A 19,848-nucleotide genomic window follows, 5' to 3' on the forward strand; every position below is an offset into this window, starting at 1 on the left:
TTGTTGGGAATATTTTAATATATTTTATTTGATTTTCTTTGGTTTATGACCAAGGCAAAGTTCATAGTGCTTGATTTCTGAAGATCATGTGACACTGAAGACTGGAGGAATGATGCTGAAAATACAGCGGAGCATCACAGAAATACATTACACTTTAACACAGATTCACACAGAAAACATCTGTTTTAAACTAATAATATTTCACAATATACTGTGTTTTTGATCTAATAAATGATGTCTTGGTGAGCAGAAGAGACTCCTTAGAATAAATGATATAAATCTTAATTGTTCCCAATAATGTGTGTTACAAAGGCAGACTTTTTTTTCCTTTGGAATAATTTGCACTGGTGAATTGTGCACAGAAACACCAGGAACATGCATTAAAAAGGGCCAGTTTTGAATTAATGTTCATTTTAATCCCAAATCATTATTAACATCTACTAGAAGACACTATTGTTCGCATCTTTCAAAGGCTAATGCCTCGAATGCATGGCCATCATCCCAGTTCTGATGTAAGCAGGGATGTGAAACTCAGTCCCTGGAGGACCAGAGCCCTGCAGAGTTTAGATTCAACCTCAACGAAACACACCTGATCCAACTAATCAACTCCTTCAGGCTTATTTGAAAGCTACATGGTATGTGTCTGCGGGGCTCTGTGTGATAGCCCTGTGTGAGAGTCTTTAGGCTGTGCCTGTGATCTTCTCTTTGAGTCTGCGGCGCAGCTCCCGTCGGAGCAGGTCTCGTTCCTTACGGATTCCCTGGAGCACGGTCCGGTTCTCCTGAGCACGGCGGACCAGATACGGCAGTGTGTCCTCCACCGAGCCGTATGGCACAGACTTATACACAGAGAAACCATGCTGCGCTGATAGGAGAAGAGCACCTGATGTTACGGCTGCTCCAGAGAGTCAAGCACATGAGTGCATTCAGAATCAAGCTTCTTACCGAGAGTGAGAGACACGTGGTCACACATGCCCAACAGCTGACCAAAACACACCGCGTCTGTGTCTCTGTCAAGCCCCAGCTCCTCCATGCTATAACACAAACACATGAACAATCAGCATCAGGGAGCTCCACACTGACGGCGAACACCAGTCAGTCACGCAGGTGTACCGTGTCACGGCGCGCCGCACTGATTCTTCATTGTGAGTGGCCACAATTATCATGTAGCGCTCCGGTGTCTCTGAAACCAGCCTCAGCATGATCTCCAGACATCCGTTATAACTGCAAAGAGAAGGCATGGAAAAACTTTCAGCACATTTCAATTCAAGGAAACAAAATCGATTAGCATTAGATTTTAATAAATACATAAACCAAGCTGCAGTTATACACATTTGAATAGATATTGCAACCACAAAGTTGTGCATACCCAATGAAATATTTCAGAGCTGAAAAAAAACTACAACAAAAACAACAATAAATAAATAAATAAAGTAAATAGGAGTTTATAAATATAGAAATATCCAGGAATTTTATTCCCAGGGAAATCCTATAATTAAGCCAGTTATTGTACTACACAACTACTTTTGTTAAGGTTTGTTTTATGAAATAATGTTTTTGACCTAGGACATACGGAATAAATCTGTCTAAAAATCGTATTTATTTGTTTGTTTTAATGGATTAAATTAAAGTCCTTCACACAATATCTAAAACAAGACTTTTGTTGTTGAGATATATCAGGCTTTTATGGCCCATGGTATAATATAATGAGAATGTGAAGAGCTCATACTCACCTTAATTTTCTTCAGATTCAAACTGGTGCAGATGTTATTTATTTGGTCAAAAAGTCAGATGAAATTCACTGAGATTTATATAACAGCAAAACATACTTGTATGACATACCTCAAAAATACTCGTATTTTAACATGATTTAAAAATAATAATTATAATAATATTTTGCATAAAGCAAGCAAAGGTTTCAGAGCACAAATTAACGTGAACCACAAGCTGAAGGTGAATGTGTGTACAATTGTATTAAAAGGCCTTTCACTTGATAAAAAAGTATGAAGTCTGAGATGCAGCAGGCTTTGGAGTCGAAGCATCACCTGTCATTAGTTCGCTCCCACGATTCATGGATTGGATCCGTTCGCCCTTCTTTCTCAGCTAGTTTTCTCTCTTTGTCCATGTAAGCACCTCTGACGAGCTTAACACCGAAACAGAAAGACTGATCGATGGACGTCTGAATGGCATCAAGCAGTAGATTCCTTGATTCCTGAAGAAACAGACGCCAGTAGGGATATAAAATGTGATTTTACACAGCAGAGGGCTTTTATTTTTAAACACCTTGGTGTTGTTTTTGTTTGTCAAGACTTTGTAATGGCAAAGCAAGCTTGGCTGTGACCTTCAGGTAGCACTGATACGTGTTCCAGATCCAGGCGCTCTGTTGATTGAACTTCTTCATCATGGCTGCGGTGATGAGTGACAGGGCAGGATTCATGTACGTGTACTCCGCGTCCACCAAAACTCGTACTTTATTAACACTCGCCTGTGAACACACAGCATGTCCACTCAGTCCCAGCGCTAACGCTCTTTCGGTTCACTTGGGTTCAAGGTTTGGTACCTCTCCGATTCTGTTGAGTCTCTGGAGGCCCAGCAGGAAGTGTGTGTTTTCACTCTCGCTCAGACCAGGAAACATGACCTCCTACCAGTTAAAAAGAACACCATATAAAGCAATACATACTAAATAAAAGCTGATTACAAGAAGCTTGTGATGATAATATCTGTACCTTTCCCTCCATGGCTCTCACAAGCATGTTCAGATCATACTGCTCCATCTTCAGCAGAGAAGTCAGCTTCACCTGAACAGGAATTCATATAATTACTAATACTGCTAGCAACATCTGTACTTTAAATAAGGAAAAGGACAGCAATGACGGAAAGGACAGGATCATTCTTTCAAAAGTACATATCAAACAAAGAAGCTGAATGGTTGTTCATCTCGACTCAAATGAAGTGATGAAACACTCACACACAGCTCAGGGCTGACGAGAGCTGTGATCTTCAGCTGCATCATGGGATTTTTACTCCAGCCTTTGCTGTGAGACATGTGCACACACTCCAGCATGGACGCCAGGTTGTCTTCATATCGACGTTCCCTGTGGAAATAAAGTGTGTCATGATCAAAGTCACAGTATTTGACAGTAAAATACACTGTTCTGCAACATTTAGATGCAAAAAGAACAAAGTTAACCAAATTGTATATTATTAATTCAATATCAAGTTTCGTGCAGGTTTTATAAAAAGAAAGAAAGAAACGGCACTGCTGCAAATTCAGCATTCCTAGAAAACAGTTGCACAGTGGGTTGTGAAATTAATGAAAACTCAAAGCTAAAAACAAAACAAAACAAAATACTGGGTCCCACGGTGCAGCTCAGCCCCTGGGCTTACAGGGTACGTGCGTACTCCTGGCAGCTGCCAAACAGAATATATATATTTTTTTATATTCAAAAAGCCATTTTACTCGAATGTGTGTCAAAATAAACAACACAAGAATCTCAATTTAATCCTGTGGTGCTGCTCTACTGTTCATCCACGCTTTATTAGATTGAAGTGTTTGTCATAAATCAATGACACGTTACATGTTTACATAATGTGCCCTCATAAAGACAAAATGTTGTCTTACCCGGTGCTCTCTCCCAGGTCCTCTTCGATGGGGACGGCTAGCATGGGGTGAAGCCCCAGTGAGCTCATCTTCTGCATGGAGTCTGCGATCTCACCTTCTGTTTCACCGGCCACAAACTGAGCATACACAGACGGACGCACGACCATGCAGAAACATCGCTGACCCAAAACCTTCCTCGTAATGGCCATCAGCTTCATTAGACATGAGATAATCAGACACATTAGTGTCATTTAATGTTTTCAAGGGAGCTTCTGCTAGATAACATCTTCAGGACGATACACAACCATGTTACTGCAGAATGTAAAATTTCAAACAAATTATAGTTTTGATATCGTGTAGTGTCAAGTGGTTAGAACATAGGCTATGTAGTCCATTCTACACGGTGTCTGTTCCCCAAACAGTGAATACAAATATGTTAACACCAGGACCAAGAAAACATCTGATTAAACCAGATAATTGTAAAATGTCAAACAAAAATGATTTTCAAACATCAGATCTATTGCACTAAAGTTACTGTAAATTGAATAAGTTTCAATGCATTCGGCTACTGAATTGTAGCCAACAATCTACAGCAATATTCTTAAAGTTACTTGGAGAACTTATGTTACAGGTGTAAATATAAGAGATTTTATAGATAAGATTAGCCATATCACACGTGTACTAGATCCCATACCCACTGATCTATCAAGAGAACTGCTCTCTATAGCCTATTCTCAATGTTATATATGTCTCCTTATCTGTAGGTCACGTCTTGAGAACCTTCAATCTGGTGGATATTAAGCCTCTCACTAAGAATACACAACTAGTTTGAAGTAAATTAGCAAGCTACACTGACATTGATATTCAGGGACAGGCGTTTAGATCCTGTCTGTCTGACTATTTAAATTTTGTCTCTGTAAATGAGGAAAAATTTAATCTTACAGTGGCAAAAGTATGGAGCACTGCAAGGATCTGTCTTAGGACCTCTCCTGTTTTTGTTTTACATGCTGCCTCTTGGAAATATTAATAGAAAACATGAAATTAGTTTACACTGCTACAGAGATGTTACTCAGCTATATATTTCTTCTACACCAGATGACATTTCTACATTTTTCAAGCTAACAGAATGTGTCAAACTGTGGTGACTTTATAAATCAGTAAGTGTGCTTCATTGGTAGTTCACACAAAATTCCAGCTGTTGCCTCACCTTACTACAGTTATTAACCAGCACAGGGAAGGAGCAAAGCCTGAAGACTCCGAGAGCTCGGATCAGCTCCCAGAAACTCTTCACCTTGAATGCTTGAGGATCCTCAAAGGTCAGAAAGTCAGGCGATGAGGGGTTACAGAGGCTTCGGTCACGTTTGGCCGGCAGGGACTGAGAGGCGGCCACGCTCTTGAGCCGCACAGATATAAAACGACTGAACATTGGCGGCCGCAGAAGAGAACACATCTCCACTGCTCAGACACTTGCTGAAGATGTTAAGAAAAGTTGTTTTGATAAAACCTAAAGTGGTGAACTATTGATCCCAGCACAAAGCTTATCTTAAGAGCTGCAGAAGTGAGCCACTGCAGCACTACGCTTCAATATCGTGCAGTTTCAAATCTCATTCAGCAAACACCACAGCTCATGTGTGCATTCATTCACACATATATGGACTGACACCTTTTGGATTCGACACAGATCTCTACAGACCAGACATCAGGGACACCTGTAAGCAGATGAACGTAGAAAAGAAACAAGAGTTTCACTTTAATGTCCAAATCCACAAATATACCACTTCCAAAAAATTGGGGAGAGAAAAAAAAGTCTAAAATTGTTGAGAAATTAGAACAAAAAGTACCTTACCTGTAATTATGTCTGGCAAGACTGACACAATCACTGTTCTGTGCAATGTTTCTAGTGCAAATAAACTGAGAGGATGAGAGCAAATGAGCAGGACAGAGAGAGGGGAGGTTCGTTTAGGCATGTTAGTTAATGACTGACTGAAGTTTGAACTTTGGGACATTAAGGACAAGGGGCAGATAGTTTGTGCTCCCACTTCTCTGTAAAATATGACAGAGCATCAGTGTTCAGTTTTCATATGCAAAAGACATTTATGATATATTAAACCAAAATTGGAATAATTTGGATTTGGAAATACACTATATGCTCAAAAACCACTTTAATCTCACGGTATATCTAATTGATATTGTAAAAGGCACTAATATTACAATTTCATAAACAACTGCATTATATATATATATATATATTGATAGATTAAAAAATAAATGGCAGAACTGCAGCAGAAAGGATAAGCAAGGGAACAGAGCAGATGTCAGTCTGACCTTGGATCTTGGGAAGAAGACAGATTCTGCTGTTGTGCAGTGATGTGTTGGACAAAAGATTGCGCTAGACTTTGTCCTGAATAGTCAATACTAACAAAAATTAACTCCAAACCCCCTTTCACTTAAGTTTCCACAGTCACTCTTGAGTTATTCTAAAATGATCAGGAAAAAGATGCATGTCGTCACACAGGTCTCACTGTGTAATCTGACTTCAACTGTGGTCCTTTCACTTTGGTTATACTAGCACTATATTAATATGATTTTGATAAGGTTCCCTGAAGTACTGTCTGTGAATAATGTTGTACATACATTTATTTCCCTGCAAAGAATGCATGGCTCCAACACTATTGTGGTTAGTGGTCACTGTATGCTTACAGACTCCACTGGGTTAAAATATTCACATACAGACAGTCATTCACAAGACCTGCTGCTCAACTGGTAGTGTACGGACAGATCAATGAACCCAGGACAGGATAAAAGTGTGTCAAAATACAGGATAAAACGTCACAATTACCTAGGAATTTTGATCACACAGAATGGTGAAATGTAAACTCAGAATTTTTGAGAAAGTCACAATTGAAAGATAAGCTAAGTTTATAACTCTCGAGAGGAGAAAAAAAAAACTATCAATTGTCTGACTGTCAAACATTTTTGTCAGATTTTTTTATTTTATTTATTTTATTTTTTCATGGCAGAACAGAATGAAGCTTTCGTGGAAGTCACATTTATCATTTGGCAGATTTCTGAGGGTGAAACAGGAATCTGAAGAAATCTGCTGCCGTATTCAACATAAAGCTGCTTGATGAATCACTTCAACTGACATTACACCTTTTGTGGAGATGTGGATGAGCATGTTCTGGTGTGTGTTCTGGAGTGTTCCGGAGATGTGGATGAGCATGTTCTGGTGTGTGTTCTGGAGTGTTCCGGAGATGTGGATGAGCATGTTCTGGTGTGTGTTCTGGAGTGTTCCGGAGATGTGGATGAGCATGTTCTGGTGTGTGTTCTGGAGTGTTCCGGAGATGTGGATGAGCATGTTCTGGTGTGTGTTCTGGAGTGTTCCGGAGATGTGGAGGAGCGTGTTCTGGTGTGTGTTCTGGAGTGTTCCGGAGATGTGGATGAGCATGTTCTGGTGTGTGTTCTGGATTGTTCCGGAGATGTGGATGAGCATGTTCTGGTGTGTGTTCTGGAGTGTTCCGGAGATGTGGATGAGCATGTTCTGGTGTGTGTTCTGGAGTGTTCCGGAGATGTGGATGAGCATGTTCTGGTGTGTGTTCTGGAGTGTTCCGGAGATGTGGATGAGCATGTTCTGGTGTGTGTTCTGGATTGTTCCGGAGATGTGGATGAGCATGTTCTGGTGTGTGTTCTGGAGTGTTCCGGAGATGTGGATGAGCATGTTCTGGTGTGTGTTCTGGAGTGTTCCGGGGATGTGGATGAGCATGTTCTGGTGTGTGTTCTGGAGTGTTCCGGAGATGTGGAAGAGCGTGTTCTGGTGTGTGTTCTGGAGTGTTCTGGAGATGAGGAGGAGCGTGTTCTGGTGTGTGTTCTGGAGTGTTCCGGAGATGTGGATGAGCATGTTCTGGTGTGTGTTCTGGAGATGAGGAGGAGCGTGTTCTGGTGTGTGTTCTGGAGTGTTCCGGAGATGTGGATGAGCATGTTCTGGTGTGTGTTCTGGAGTGTTCCGGAGATGTGGATGAGCATGTTCTGGTGTGTGTTCTGGAGTGTTCCGGAGATGAGGAGGAGCGTGTTCTGGTGTGTGTTCTGGAGTGTTCTGGAGATGTGGAAGAGCGTGTTCTGGTGTGTGTTCTGGAGTGTTCTGGAGATGAGGAGGAGCGTGTTCTGGTGTGTGTTCTGGAGTGTTCCGGAGATGTGGATGAGCATGTTCTGGTGTGTGTTCTGGAGTGTTCCGGAGATGTGGATGAGCATGTTCTGGTGTGTGTTCTGGAGTGTTCAGGAGATGTGGAGGAGCGTGTTCTGGTGTGTGTTCTGGATTGTTCCGGAGATGTGGATGAGCATGTTCTGGTGTGTGTTCTGGAGTGTTCCGGAGATGTGGAGGAGCGTGTTCTGGTGTGTGTTCTGGAGTGTTCAGGAGATGTGGAGGAGCGTGTTCTGGTGTGTGTTCTGGAGTGTTCTGGAGATGAGGAGGAGCGTGTTCTGGTGTGTGTTCTGGAGTGTTCCGGAGATGTGGATGAGCATGTTCTGGTGTGTGTTCTGGAGTGTTCCGGAGATGTGGATGAGCATGTTCTGGTGTGTGTTCTGGAGTGTTCAGGAGATGTGGAGGAGCGTGTTCTGGTGTGTGTTCTGGAGATGTGGAGGAGCGTGTTCTGGTGTGTGTTCTGGAGTGTTCCGGAGATGTGGATGAGCATGTTCTGGTGTGTGTTCTGGAGTGTTCCGGAGATGTGGATGAGCATGTTCTGGTGTGTGTTCTGGAGTGTTCCGGAGATGAGGAGGAGCGTGTTCTGGTGTGTGTTCTGGAGTGTTCTGGAGATGTGGAAGAGCGTGTTCTGGTGTGTGTTCTGGAGTGTTCTGGAGATGAGGAGGAGCGTGTTCTGGTGTGTGTTCTGGAGTGTTCCGGAGATGTGGATGAGCATGTTCTGGTGTGTGTTCTGGAGTGTTCCGGAGATGTGGATGAGCATGTTCTGGTGTGTGTTCTGGAGTGTTCAGGAGATGTGGAGGAGCGTGTTCTGGTGTGTGTTCTGGATTGTTCCGGAGATGTGGATGAGCATGTTCTGGTGTGTGTTCTGGAGTGTTCCGGAGATGTGGAGGAGCGTGTTCTGGTGTGTGTTCTGGAGTGTTCAGGAGATGTGGAGGAGCGTGTTCTGGTGTGTGTTCTGGAGTGTTCTGGAGATGAGGAGGAGCGTGTTCTGGTGTGTGTTCTGGAGTGTTCCGGAGATGTGGATGAGCATGTTCTGGTGTGTGTTCTGGAGTGTTCCGGAGATGTGGATGAGCATGTTCTGGTGTGTGTTCTGGAGTGTTCAGGAGATGTGGAGGAGCGTGTTCTGGTGTGTGTTCTGGAGATGTGGAGGAGCGTGTTCTGGTGTGTGTTCTGGAGTGTTCCGGAGATGTGGAGGAGCGTGTTCTGGTGTGTGTTCTGGAGTGTTCCGGAGATGTGGATGAGCATGTTCTGGTGTGTGTTCTGGATTGTTCCTGAGATGTGGATGAGCATGTTCTGGTGTGTGTTCTGGAGTGTTCCGGAGATGTGGATGAGCATGTTCTGGTGTGTGTTCTGGAGTGTTCCGGAGATGTGGATGAGCATGTTCTGGTGTGTGTTCTGGAGTGTTCCGGAGATGTGGATGAGCATGTTCTGGTGTGTGTTCTGGAGTGTTCCGGAGATGTGGATGAGCATGTTCTGGTGTGTGTTCTGGAGTGTTCCGGAGATGTGGATGAGCATGTTCTGGTGTGTGTTCTGGAGTGTTCCGGAGATGTGGATGAGCATGTTCTGGTGTGTGTTCTGGAGTGTTCTGGAGATGTGGAAGAGCGTGTTCTGGTGTGTGTTCTGGAGTGTTCTGGAGATGAGGAGGAGCGTGTTCTGGTGTGTGTTCTGGAGTGTTCCGGAGATGTGGAAGAGCGTGTTCTGGTGTGTATTCTGGAGTGTTCCGGAGATGTGGAAGAGCGTGTTCTGGTGTGTGTTCTGGAGTCGTGGAGGTGTGTGTTCTGGAGTGTTCTGGAGATGTCGAGGAGCGTGTTCTGGTGTGTGTTCTGGAGTGTTCTGGAGATGTCGAGGAGCGTGTTCTGGAGATGTGGAAGAGCGTGTTCTGGTGTGTGTTCTGGAGTGTTCTGGAGATGTCGAGGAGCGTGTTCTGGTGTGTGTTCTGAAGATGGGGAGGAGTGTGTTCTGGTGTGTATTCTGAAGTGTTCTGGAGAAGTGGAAGAGCGTGTTCTTGTGTGTGTTCTGGAGTGTTCCGGAGATGTGGATGAGCATGTTCTGGTGTGTGTTCTGGAGTGTTCAGGAGATGTGGAGGAGCGTGTTCTGGTGTGTGTTCTGGAGTCGTGGAGGTGTGTGTTCTGGAGTGTTCTGGAGATGTGGAAGAGCGTGTTCTGGTGTGTGTTCTGGAGTCGTGGCTATGTGTGTTCTGGAGTGTTCTGGAGATCTGACGGAGTGTGTTCAGCGCTGACCTCGTCTTTGGCAGTGGTGGTAAGTAACGAAGTAAAAATACTTTACTACTTTACTTAAGTATTTTTTTCGGGGATCTGTACTTTACTTGAGTATGTTTTATTTGCATCTACTTTCACTCTTACTCCAATACTTCATTAAAGACAAAGTTAACTTTTTACTCCGATACATTTCCCCATGCCCGCTTCAAGTGTTTATTACAATGATTTTACAAACCAATGAAAAATTTGGTTTTCTCTTGAAAAAAGGAACGCGCGACTTCGCAAGTCCTTTGCCAACATACGCTCACGCAGCAGTTAGTTTGAGGTGGAAGATGACCGCTAAAATAGGTGATAGTGCAGCTCTTGCTGCCCGCATTGATCCTGAGATTGCCGAAAGGGATCACCCATGGCCATATCTCAAGGATATGTTTGAATTCACTGAAGTCAAGGGAGATTCTTATTGGCTGAAATGTCTTCTTTGCCTGCCACGGGTGAATTAAATTTCAGTAGGGCTGTGCAAAAAATCTAATGCGATTTTCATGTTCATCTCATCAGTAAAGATGCTCCTGTAATTAAAAGTATATCTCCAGCAAGTGCCTTCAGATCAGGGTTGCCAGGTTTTCACAACAAATCCTGACCAGTTGCTTCTCAAAACTAGTCCAAAACTAGCACAAACGCGTTTCCAGGATAAAAAAATGCTTCCCGGGGTTAAAATATACGTTTTTTGGGAGGGTTGCCTTGGTAAAATTCACATTTTAGGCGCTAAATATCAAGCTATTGGGATTGGGTTTTCTTCGATCAGCAGACATGAAAAACAACCACGGTCTTGGCAACACTGGTTCAGGTGGAGCAGAAGTTACTACACAGAGCCGTAGTCCACCGTCAACTAACACAAAATCGTGTATATTGCCAGTGAATAATGGCTGTGTGTAGTATATGCCAACCAGTGTTGCCAAGTCTGTGGTTGTTTTTCATGTCCGCAGGTCGAAGGGACAATACCAATAACTTAATATTTAGCCCCTAAAATGCGAACGACAGAATTTTCTTTTTTGGGAGAACTAACTCTTTAAAGAGGTGGTTCTTCCTCTTTGATATTCTGAAACAGTCTTACCTTGTATCTTGCACATCTTCTGTTTGATGCAGCTATGATGTTATGGAACATGTCTATTGAAAGTTCAATCCCTATACTGCCACAAGGTTCTTCATTGTCTCTTTTGATTGTAAATCTAACAAATTCTTAAGTATCTAATCTGATCATTTGTTCAATTAAAACACTGTATATCACTCCCAAAACAACTGATCTGCTTAATTATTGATATTTACAGTTAATTTGAATATTTACTTTTTACTTCCGGTACTTAAGTATATTTTAAATCGGATACTTTTACTCAAGTGATGTTCGAATGGAGGACTTTTCTACTTTTACTGGAGTCATTTTTTATTTAGATTGTCTACTTTTACTGGAGTATAACTTCTGAGTACTTTTACCACCCCTGGTCTTTGGCACTGTGCACCACTCTCTTGGTGTCCTCCTCATCCCTGCAGAGACGACCGCAGCTCAACTCAATACAGTAACACAGAACCACCCTCCACCTCACAAACTGGGTTATTACCAATTAAAACTAAAGCAGAAAAAAGTGTGATACTTCTTATAGAACTAAAAATAACATAAAAATTGCTTTAAAAATATTGTGAGGAAAACAGAAGAACACATAGGGCAGCACTTCCTGTTCCAGACTGGCTCACAGGAAGTAGTCAGCGATTGTTTTTTTTGGAGGGAATGCCTCTGGTGTCTTGTGGAGCAGCTTTGAATATGATGAACTCTTTCTGCAGGTGCTGGTCCAGCTCCAGGATTGCTGCCACATTACCACACCTGAGACAGACACAAGAGACATCAGGGCTGCGTCTTCTTCATATCAGTGTTTAGAACAACACCATCTTCAGTTACAATGGTTTGAATCAGACACAGACAGAAAAACACTTGAGTGATTCACTGAGCTGGTTTGAATCAGATTCACTCTCAGGACTGACACAATGTTTCCAGACGAGAGTTAAATGATCGTGGACTATTATTCGTTATCTATTCTCATCTTTGTTACTATATTAGTCTCAGTCTGCAGCTCTTGAGTAACACAAAACACAACTCTAATCAATTACCCCTAAGACCATAAAGAAATAACCTAATACTTGAGTTGTATACAGAAAATACAATGACAATAACAGCTTTTCATTCATTTTAATTCACTAAAATAATTGTTAACTGGAAGATTTTTTTTACTCAAATTATTTGGCTGAAAACAGCTAAAATAAAACAAGTAATAAAATAAAATAAGTCATTTTACTGCTGTTCTGTAAATTAAAGGTTATAATAACAACATTTATTATAACATTCACACAGTGTTCTGTAATACCCCTCGATTCACGGTTTTGTGTTGTAGAAATCATATGGAAACATTAAAGATGCTTTAATATGTTGTGTTTTAATAGAGCGGTGTCGACCGCACAGAAATGAATCTGCTTTACCCCTCACACTCACGATCGAGCGACTGTGTCCTGATCAGAGCTGTGTGTCACGCTCGTTCAGTCTCTGCTTCAGTTTACTACATTAATAAATCACAGGGCTTTGACCTTGTTCTCCTTGATGAGCTCACACCTCCTCAGCTGATCGAACTGTCTGTCCAGATCACTCGTGTCCCCCATGATGGAGCTGCTGTCCACACACACACACGAGACACGGAGGGAAGACCTGTGTGAGGCAAAGAAGAGGGAAGACACATTTTCAAACAGTCAACATTTACTATACTATATGGTCTACTTCTCTTATTCCAGTTTAATATGCAAAGATAACGGAGGCTAAACTGACCCAACAGTTGCTGCCCACTTTCCAGAAGTATTTAATTCAAGGGCACCTCAGTCATGGTATTGCCGACCCAAGACTCGAACCCACAGCCCTAAACTCTCCAACCAGTAGGCCACGACTTCCCACAGTCGTGTGTGTGTGTGTGTGTGTGCGTACTTCAACTGTTTCCTTATACCAGCAGAAGCAACTTTAAACCATAGACCGTATAAAAACACTTACCATCTTAATAATGCATCCCTGTATAAGGGTCTGGTTTTATTTGTGTACACTCATAATGAAAATAAAATATTGTGCTTTATAAAATAAAGAATACAAAAAGGATGTCACTTTCTGCCATTTGCGTTTCCTCTCTGTGAACAAATAATGCCGACACAAAATGAACTGGAGCTCAGCATATGTAGTTTACATTGTGTCACACTGTTTTTCCCCCTTGATTATCTGTAAACTAAATCAAATATAGTTCAAGAATTTATTTATTTTATGTACATATGCAGGCCTACTGTAGATTACACACACACACGCACATATAATTTTATATGTACTAGTGTCTGTTCAAAATAAATGAAAAGAAACAGCATAGTAATTTATATTTTTGCTTTTACCCTGCTGTACCTAAATCAAACCATGACCCCGAACCGAGGTAAGTACTGAACCCGTGACATCGGTGTACCGTTCCCGAACCCTAACTGGACTAATCCTTCAGTCAACGCAAATGACGTCACATGACGTCATGACGCAGGAAGTTTGTTTATTTTAGACAGTTGTTTTAATGAGGTTTTAATGAGACAAAAGCTTTCTGAAACAAGTTAAATCTGAATATTTTATGATTAACAACGTCATGCTATGAACACAATATTAACAGGAGAGCCCAAAAACCAGTGATGAGGTGCTGGCCTTTAAAGAAGTTCAATAACTCCTGATTTTAGTCAAAATGCAAATTTAATAAAAGTTCAAAAGTTTTAAACGAACCCTAGACATATTTTTAAGTTCGGATGACAGTTCAATCTTGTGTCGACATTAGCTGAGCATTACGACAGCTCTTATCACAAAAACAGCTAAATTCATCCTTTTTAATAGTCTCCCTGGTCCAAAACGCTATCATATTAATCATTTTACAAGGGTCTAACTTACATTATTTTGCTCATTTCGCTTAAGTTCCCAAACTAACAGTGAATAAACTTAGACTGACACAAGTTTCCTAAGAAATTCCAGACAAACAACACTAACAAACACACTTATAAATCTTATAAAAGTGCTGGTGTATTTCCAGCCCCAGCAGCGCTAATGTTAGCATTAACAGCAAGGCCTTTAGGAACGAGCGCATCTGCTCAAAAACAGGACACTTCCATCTGAAAGCACAGCTAAAGAAATACACGAGAGAAACGTAGCTTTAATTACTCCAGACAGTCCTGTAGGAAACAGAGCAATCTAAAGAGTATAACGTCAGTCCGTTTTTAGGGCTTTTCTTCCACAGCCTCTGCCGGTGTCAAGCGCCTCACTCACTGGAAGACAGCCCCTCTCCACCGCCCCTAGCGGCGCATTACAGCCATTACACGCTGCCCTCCAGCGGCGGAGTGATAAAATAACAGCGAGTAGACTACTGCACTCTAGCGGTGAATGATCATGTGACAGCAGGTTACTCTGATAAGCCCTCTAGTCATACATTCTATCCCAAGTATTTATTGCCATGATTGTTTACATACAATATTTTTCAAATAAGTATACACACAGCAAGTGATGACAAAAAAAAATGTACAATATAAAAATAACAAATTGCAATAAATTACTATTAAATATGATATAAATGACAGCCAGTGACTCATGCCCTTCAGAAACAAAACAACAGCAGGGACTCTCTGCTGCTCCCTAGTGATACATATTGGCTATGACTGCTGAACTACAGTCACAGAAAGTTTAAGTTCTGCAAAAAAGTGCAAAAAATGTTTAATAATATTTAGTTTGTAATAATTTTCCTCATATTTTTTCTTTGCATATAAGTAAATACAGACACAGTATAAATGCTGATAAGCTCAGTTAAAGTGTCGCATGAGAAATGTGTGTTTGCAGCTTAGATTTTCATTTTGTCCCAAGCAAACAAAATAGTGGAAGTAAAACGAATTGCTGTGTTGCAGTAGAAGAAGTAATTTTTCAGGCTGCATAGTGCTTGATTAAGACAAAAAAAAGGCATCTGAAAATCATGATGTAATGAAATATTATTCCTGGATTGGCTTCTTGAGTTTGTTTTTGAGTTCTGCCATCATGAAGGGGCTCCCCATGCTGCACAAAACAACATAAAATATGTTTTGAAACAACATAAAATAAAATGAATAATTCATATTGAATTAAAGGTCATACCCAGGATGCCTAGGCGGTGTCCATTTGGGTTTAGCTGAGTCCTCCCTTACTGCAACTGACTTTTGCTGTGAAAAACACAGTTCTCTTACAAAACATCTACAGATAAAATAACTGACATATATTTTGATACACTCAAAAAAAAAAAAAAAAATAAATAAATAAAAAAAATAATATATATATATATATATATATATATATATATATATATATATATAAATAATCAGGATTGATGTATTTGAACTGAAAATAAAATTTCCAGCCATTTAACTTATTGTGATGCATATTTGTTGAATTGTATAATTGACCCATGAATGAAGCAGGCAAGGTTTCTGTCATACTAATAAGCTGAATGTGTTACAAAATACACAGAGAGCAGGTTTATATGTATATCATCAATAAATACAAAATCTTTCAATCTGCTTCATATTAACTCAAATGAACTGTAAATTGAATATTGCTTGTTCCACATCCAACAATATTCATTAACCTAATAAATGTATTTTTGCAATTAACAGATTTTTGTTGATTCTAAGCAATTTGAACAAATGCATTTTGAAAATATTATTTAAATCGAATATATATATATATATATATATATATATATATATATATATATATATATATATATATATATATATATATATATATAGTTCATCCCAATCCATGGCATGATTTTGTGGAGTGCAGAAATCTTGCCTGTTTTTATTCGTTTGTTGTAATATAGTATAGTATAGTATAGTATAGTATAGTATAGTTTCTGGCGTGTAATGCTGTGCTTGTGCACCTGTGTCTGTGGTGTTCTCTCTGCTTCTGACAGCCATGAGTCCAGCCCTGAAAACAATCCAGCAAAAATACACCAATAATGGACTGATTTAAAGTACTAATCACATTTGAACATACTCTTGATGAAGGTCTTACTCTGGTCAATACCTGGGAGTTTAAGTCCAATCATGCGTTTGTTTGGAGCTGAGAGCGGGGTCGTCTGGCGGAGATCTGAAGGTTCGACCGAGGCTCTGAAGAGAAGCTTTCTGGGGTCTTTAGGAGGCCGGACGAGTGGATTCTTCACAGCAATCCTAGACTTCTGAGCGCTGAAGTCTAAAGAGGAGTCCTCAAAAACCTAAGGATAAACAGCGCTTTAAGGTTTAGGTTCAGCTCGACGGTAGGACGAGATTTTACTAATAATAATATTCTATATTACCTGCAGGATTAGATCAGATTTTCTTTCCATCTTCTCCTCTGGAAGGTCTTTGTTCATTCGATCAAATCCTCTTTTCATCCCAGGTCTGTTAACTTCCATCAAGTCCTCATGTCGTCTCAACACTGTTTCTCCAGCGATGGACTTCTGCATCCGCTCATGACGTCCATCAGCTTCAGTGCTTTCACACGCCGGTGAACTAATATGTTCTTCACTGCTTGTGATTTCCACCCTACTGTCCACTGTCTCAGCTAATAACGTCTGTTCTTCTTCCAGGACAGGAGCATCTTCTGACACACACCGTGCAGGTGCTTGATGATCTGCATCACCAGTTTCTTCTGAAGAAAGTCCTACCAAAGGTTCTGCTTCAAAGTTACACTCTGTTTCTATCATTTGCTTCAAGACTTGATTTGTAATTTCTTCTAAATACTCTAAAGTGGTCTTGGCCACATCTGTCTCTGATTCGCCCTGCAGATCTAGCAGTTCCTCCAGAAGCTCTGCTGGGCTCAAAGGCCTCGTTGATACTGGTTTGACATCTGAAATGTGCTCTGCAGATCCAGTGGTTTCAGACGTTCTTGAATCTCTCTGCGTTTCACTGAAAGTATTCATTGTTCCTTGAGACAATTTGCATTGTCCTTCTGTGAACTCAAGAAGCTTGTGTGGCTGCAAAGTAACATTTCTGATGACAGCTTCTGCTTCCTCGTCTCCTGAACGGATCTTTGTTCCAGCTCTGAATTCAACATGTTCTTTGAGCGAGAGCTCGGGTTTGTGTGTTTGAGTTTCAGTGTCATGTTCAGCATCTTCTGCTTGCTCTTCTGCAGGAGATTGAGGATGGTGTAGCTTAGTGTGGATCTCCTCAAAACATCCCCAATCAACCTCTAGTGATTCTCCAAGGTACTCACAAACAGTCAGACCTGAAAGCATGCCTTCAGATGAGCCAGTTCCTGATTCTGGAGTATTTTCTGAATCCGACAGCAGGGTTTCTTCTAATGCATCGATGATTTCATCCATTACTGTGGTCATTTTCAGTTCTGTTTCATCATCAGATTCTCTCTGCAGGGTTTTTGTGGACTCTGTTAGCTCATTTTTAGTCATGTCTGTGGTGTCTTCATCCTGCTCAGTTCCAAGAATCATCTCCTCAAGCCCATTTTTAGAGAATTCATCGATTTCGTCAAAATATTTGTCAATTTTTTTCAGCTTCTCCGGCTTTGAAATGCCGTTTGCTTCATCCGTCAAATGTTCCGGTAAATCCTGCACTTGTGATTCAATCCTCTGATCTCCATCACTCTCAGTTTCCCCCTGATTCTTCTGGACTATTATTTTTTTCTCTGTTTCATCAGTATGTTTAAAACCTCTTTCTTCTGTCTCTCCATGGTCCATCATACCGATCTGTTTGTCTTGTTCTCCATCTTGCTCAGACTGAATCATGACGTCGTTGTTATCTGCATCTTCTCTCTTCTCTGCACACTTCTCAACCTTACGATTCTCATCACATGCTTCTTTATTGTCACCATTGTTTCGTCCAGTTTTTCCAGTGATCTCCAGCTCTCGTGGGGTGTTTCTCTCCTCACTTTCACAGTTTGCATGTTTTTCTTCAGCCAGAACCTCATTGGATGAAACTTTCTCAGCGGTGTGTCCTTCGCTGTCTGTATCCGTCCCGATGGACCATGCTGCACAATGGTAAGTTTGTTTTTTTGTGGTATAAACACAGACTTTATCCTTACTGTCCTTCTTGCCCACACCAGTGTTTTCCCACTGTACAGAAGCAGCCAGTCTGACTTTAGAAGGGGAACACTTGACCTCCGCTCTGTCATTTTCATTGTCACTATTATTTGTCTTTCTGTCTCGGTCAGTCTTGTTTACTGCACTTTTCAAGTTAATTTCATCTGTTCTGGCATGAACACTTTGGTTTCCTTCAGCTGTGACTTCCGGTCTGAGATATCTGGCAACAGTCCCAGACAGATAACCCTGTACGAGCAAAACATTGAGCACATGAGTCTGCCTTTTCAAGACACAGAGTTCATATCTGAGCCTGCAGCACAGAAGCAGAAATAGACAACAACACAATGTATGGGTCAAAATAACACATTTTCTTTAATGGCAAAAATAATTAGGATATTAAGTAAAGATAATGTTCCATGAAGATATTTTGTAAATTTCCTACCATAAATATATCATAACTTCATTTTTGATTAGTAATATGCATTGCTAAGAACTTCATTTGAACAACTTTAAATATTATTTTCTCAATATTAAGATTTTTTTGTATCTCAGACAAATATTGTCCTCCTAACAAACCATATATCAATGGAGAAATGATTTAAATGGACCTTTATTAATGGATTTGTGGTCCAGGGACCAGACAAGCTACGCAATATGACTGGCATTAAACATACAGACTAATTAGTATCACAACTTCATCAGTGAATTTGTAAAAGAGCAGTATTTACTCACCCAAACGGTCCAAATAGTGCGATTAACGTGGTTCACCGAGTTTTCAGGCGGATCCATAGCCGATTAAATTAAAAGTGATGAACTGCTGACAGACTGAAGCTCGGTGGAGACGGGTTTCTTCGGCATTCAGAGCATTACAAGCACGTCTGCTTCCTCTACGCTGAGTTTACACTGAGTGCTCGTGTGTTAATGAGGAAGACACGCTGTGTGAAGCAGCATTAACACCAGCGCAGACTCGTGAGGAAACCATGAGAGTCATCGAGCCTGTCATGTCCAACCACATCATCTCCAAGTACACTTCTGTTAACTACACAGGCTGTGTGTCTAACCGAGTGAAGTCTGAAAACACGTCGTTATTTATGCGCCTGCACCACTTCTATGCGTGCAGCATTTTTGGACATTATGAGAGAAAACAGCTTTTTTTATATTTGTGCGCGAGAACCTGCTGTCTGAAAAGAAATCTCACTTGGTTTTAAAACTCAGCCATGGTTTTGTGCTGTGCTTCCAACCTCCCTCAAGATATTTCGACATGTTCAAACGTAGCAGATTATGAGATTAGCCAGTTATGAGACCGTTTGTTTATGGTAGAAAACTAGAGCATCTGAAGTGATGGCTCAGTTAAAAGTCTTAATTTGCTCGTCTGAACGCGCACAAGTGTTGTGGTTTGACATGCATCTGAGTTTAGTTCCTCTGTGGCTCCAGCTGTCTGACTTTACCACAGACTCCAACACACACACGACTGCTTTCAAGAGTTTATTTAATTAACATCGTTGACATTATGTTTCATGCATCATATGATTAGTAAAAAAAAAATATATATAAATAAATAAAAAGTATGAAGTCTGTTGTGGGCGTCCAGAGAAGATTTAGATTTCTAAAGAAGTGTGAGCCATCCTCTGCAAAACACAAAAGTGAGAAGTAGCTACACTTCATCTTCTAATCTAGGCCACTTATCTAAGTGAGTGTATA

General features: G+C 40.9%; 2 protein-coding genes across 4 annotated transcripts; both read right to left on the minus strand.

The window, feature by feature from the left end:
- On the minus strand, positions 1 to 8,560 carry prodh2 (proline dehydrogenase 2). Of its 3 annotated transcripts, none has more exons than XM_052570051.1 (11): positions 5,445 to 5,655; positions 4,806 to 5,307; positions 3,620 to 3,810; positions 2,966 to 3,092; positions 2,724 to 2,795; positions 2,558 to 2,638; positions 2,339 to 2,482; positions 2,043 to 2,209; positions 1,111 to 1,221; positions 943 to 1,031; positions 1 to 862 (listed from the first exon to the last, which is right to left on the minus strand). In XM_052570051.1, the coding sequence occupies exons 2-11, from the start codon at positions 5,046 to 5,048 to the stop codon at positions 681 to 683; spliced, it is 1,407 nt and encodes a 468-aa protein (XP_052426011.1). In that variant the 5' UTR covers positions 5,049 to 5,307; positions 5,445 to 5,655; the 3' UTR covers positions 1 to 680. The 3 variants fall into 3 exon arrangements, 2 of the variants coding, with proteins under 2 accessions (XP_052426011.1, XP_052426012.1); XM_052570052.1 differs by having other exon boundaries at positions 689 to 857; positions 5,445 to 5,667; XR_008156059.1 differs by lacking the exons at positions 1 to 862; positions 943 to 1,031; positions 1,111 to 1,221; ... (4 more) ...; positions 2,966 to 3,092; positions 3,620 to 3,810 and having other exon boundaries at positions 5,055 to 5,307; positions 5,445 to 8,560.
- Positions 8,561 to 14,535: 5,975 nt separating this feature from the next.
- Positions 14,536 to 19,568, minus strand: LOC127968708 (uncharacterized). Its single transcript, XM_052570049.1, has 6 exons — positions 18,880 to 19,568; positions 16,429 to 18,393; positions 16,161 to 16,347; positions 16,015 to 16,061; positions 15,231 to 15,295; positions 14,536 to 15,152 (listed from the first exon to the last, which is right to left on the minus strand). The coding sequence occupies exons 1-6, from the start codon at positions 18,934 to 18,936 to the stop codon at positions 15,089 to 15,091; spliced, it is 2,385 nt and encodes a 794-aa protein (XP_052426009.1). The 5' UTR covers positions 18,937 to 19,568; the 3' UTR covers positions 14,536 to 15,088.
- Positions 19,569 to 19,848: the final 280 nt, after the last annotated feature.

The sequence above is a fragment of the Carassius gibelio genome, chromosome B12 (genome assembly GCF_023724105.1).
Source record: "Carassius gibelio isolate Cgi1373 ecotype wild population from Czech Republic chromosome B12, carGib1.2-hapl.c, whole genome shotgun sequence".
Lineage (NCBI taxonomy): Eukaryota > Metazoa > Chordata > Actinopteri > Cypriniformes > Cyprinidae > Carassius > Carassius gibelio.